The sequence below is a fragment of the Buceros rhinoceros genome, unplaced genomic scaffold, assembly GCF_000710305.1.
Source record: "Buceros rhinoceros silvestris isolate BGI_N320 unplaced genomic scaffold, ASM71030v1 scaffold24736, whole genome shotgun sequence".
Lineage (NCBI taxonomy): Eukaryota > Metazoa > Chordata > Aves > Bucerotiformes > Bucerotidae > Buceros > Buceros rhinoceros.
The window spans coordinates 8,718-9,521 of record NW_010417275.1 but is presented as its reverse complement, the minus strand read 5'-3'; the positions used below and the strand labels follow the sequence as shown (position 1 = coordinate 9,521).

The following is an 804-nucleotide window of genomic DNA, read 5'->3' as shown; positions in this document are numbered from 1 at the left end:
CGGGCAGCAGGACGCGGACGGGGTGTACTTCCAGGCGGCCGGGTACTCGGCCAGCGCGGGATCCAACCTCGGCTCCTTGGCGGAGAGCTACTGCGGGGCGGTGACAGCCGCAGGGCAGTACCAGCAGCAACACCTTTACGGGCAGGAGCAGCCCGGCTACTTGCCCGGCGTTTACAGCAACCTCTCGCCTTCGTTAAACGAGGACAAAGACCCTGCGTGCCCCTCCGAGCCGTGCCCCAGCGCCACGCAGACCTTCGACTGGATGAGAGTGAAGAGGAACCCGCCCAAGACAGGTGAGTTTGGGGAGCGCAGAGCTGGGCGAGGATGGTCCCCATCATGGGGAGAAGGGAGGCGGAGGACATCTCCCCAGCCCTCCAAGGAAAGGTTGCCTTCCCTGGGGTCTGTATCTGGGGTAACTGGGCTCACCTTCCAAGGGGAACACGGATTTGGTTTGCTTTGGGATTTGGGGCCTTTTTTTTCCAAACACCAGCTCAGCTCCGAGGAAAAGCCAGCTAGAGATTTTCCAGACACATCTGATGGAGGGGCCCTGAGCTCTGCTTCCCGCAGGCCCAAGGCGATTTAAGCCCAGCTCGGAATAGGAAATGCTTAGGGCTTCCTGCTTCTCCCACAGTCGTGACTTCCATCTCCCCTATTGTTCAACTTCCTTCTCCACGATCTTAAATCACAATCTTCCGCCCTCCTCCCCCATCATCATCCTCGCCCTCCCCTTCCACTCCCACGCACGGTTGAGTCTCGTGGCAGCTGACAGGGAACTGGAGGGAACGGTTGCACGGGAAGGGGGGA

General features: G+C 60.3%; 1 protein-coding gene across 1 annotated transcript in view; it reads left to right on the top strand.

Moving 5' to 3' along the window:
* Positions 1–4: 4 nt before the first annotated feature.
* HOXB1 (homeobox B1) overlaps positions 5–804 on the top strand; it is a gene marked incomplete at its 5' end in the record, with an annotated part of 1,622 nt that continues 822 nt past the window's right edge. The window contains one exon of the mRNA XM_010138158.1: positions 5–293. Within this exon, the coding sequence (XP_010136460.1) occupies positions 5–293 (289 nt within the window). The remainder of the gene's footprint in view (positions 294–804) is intronic.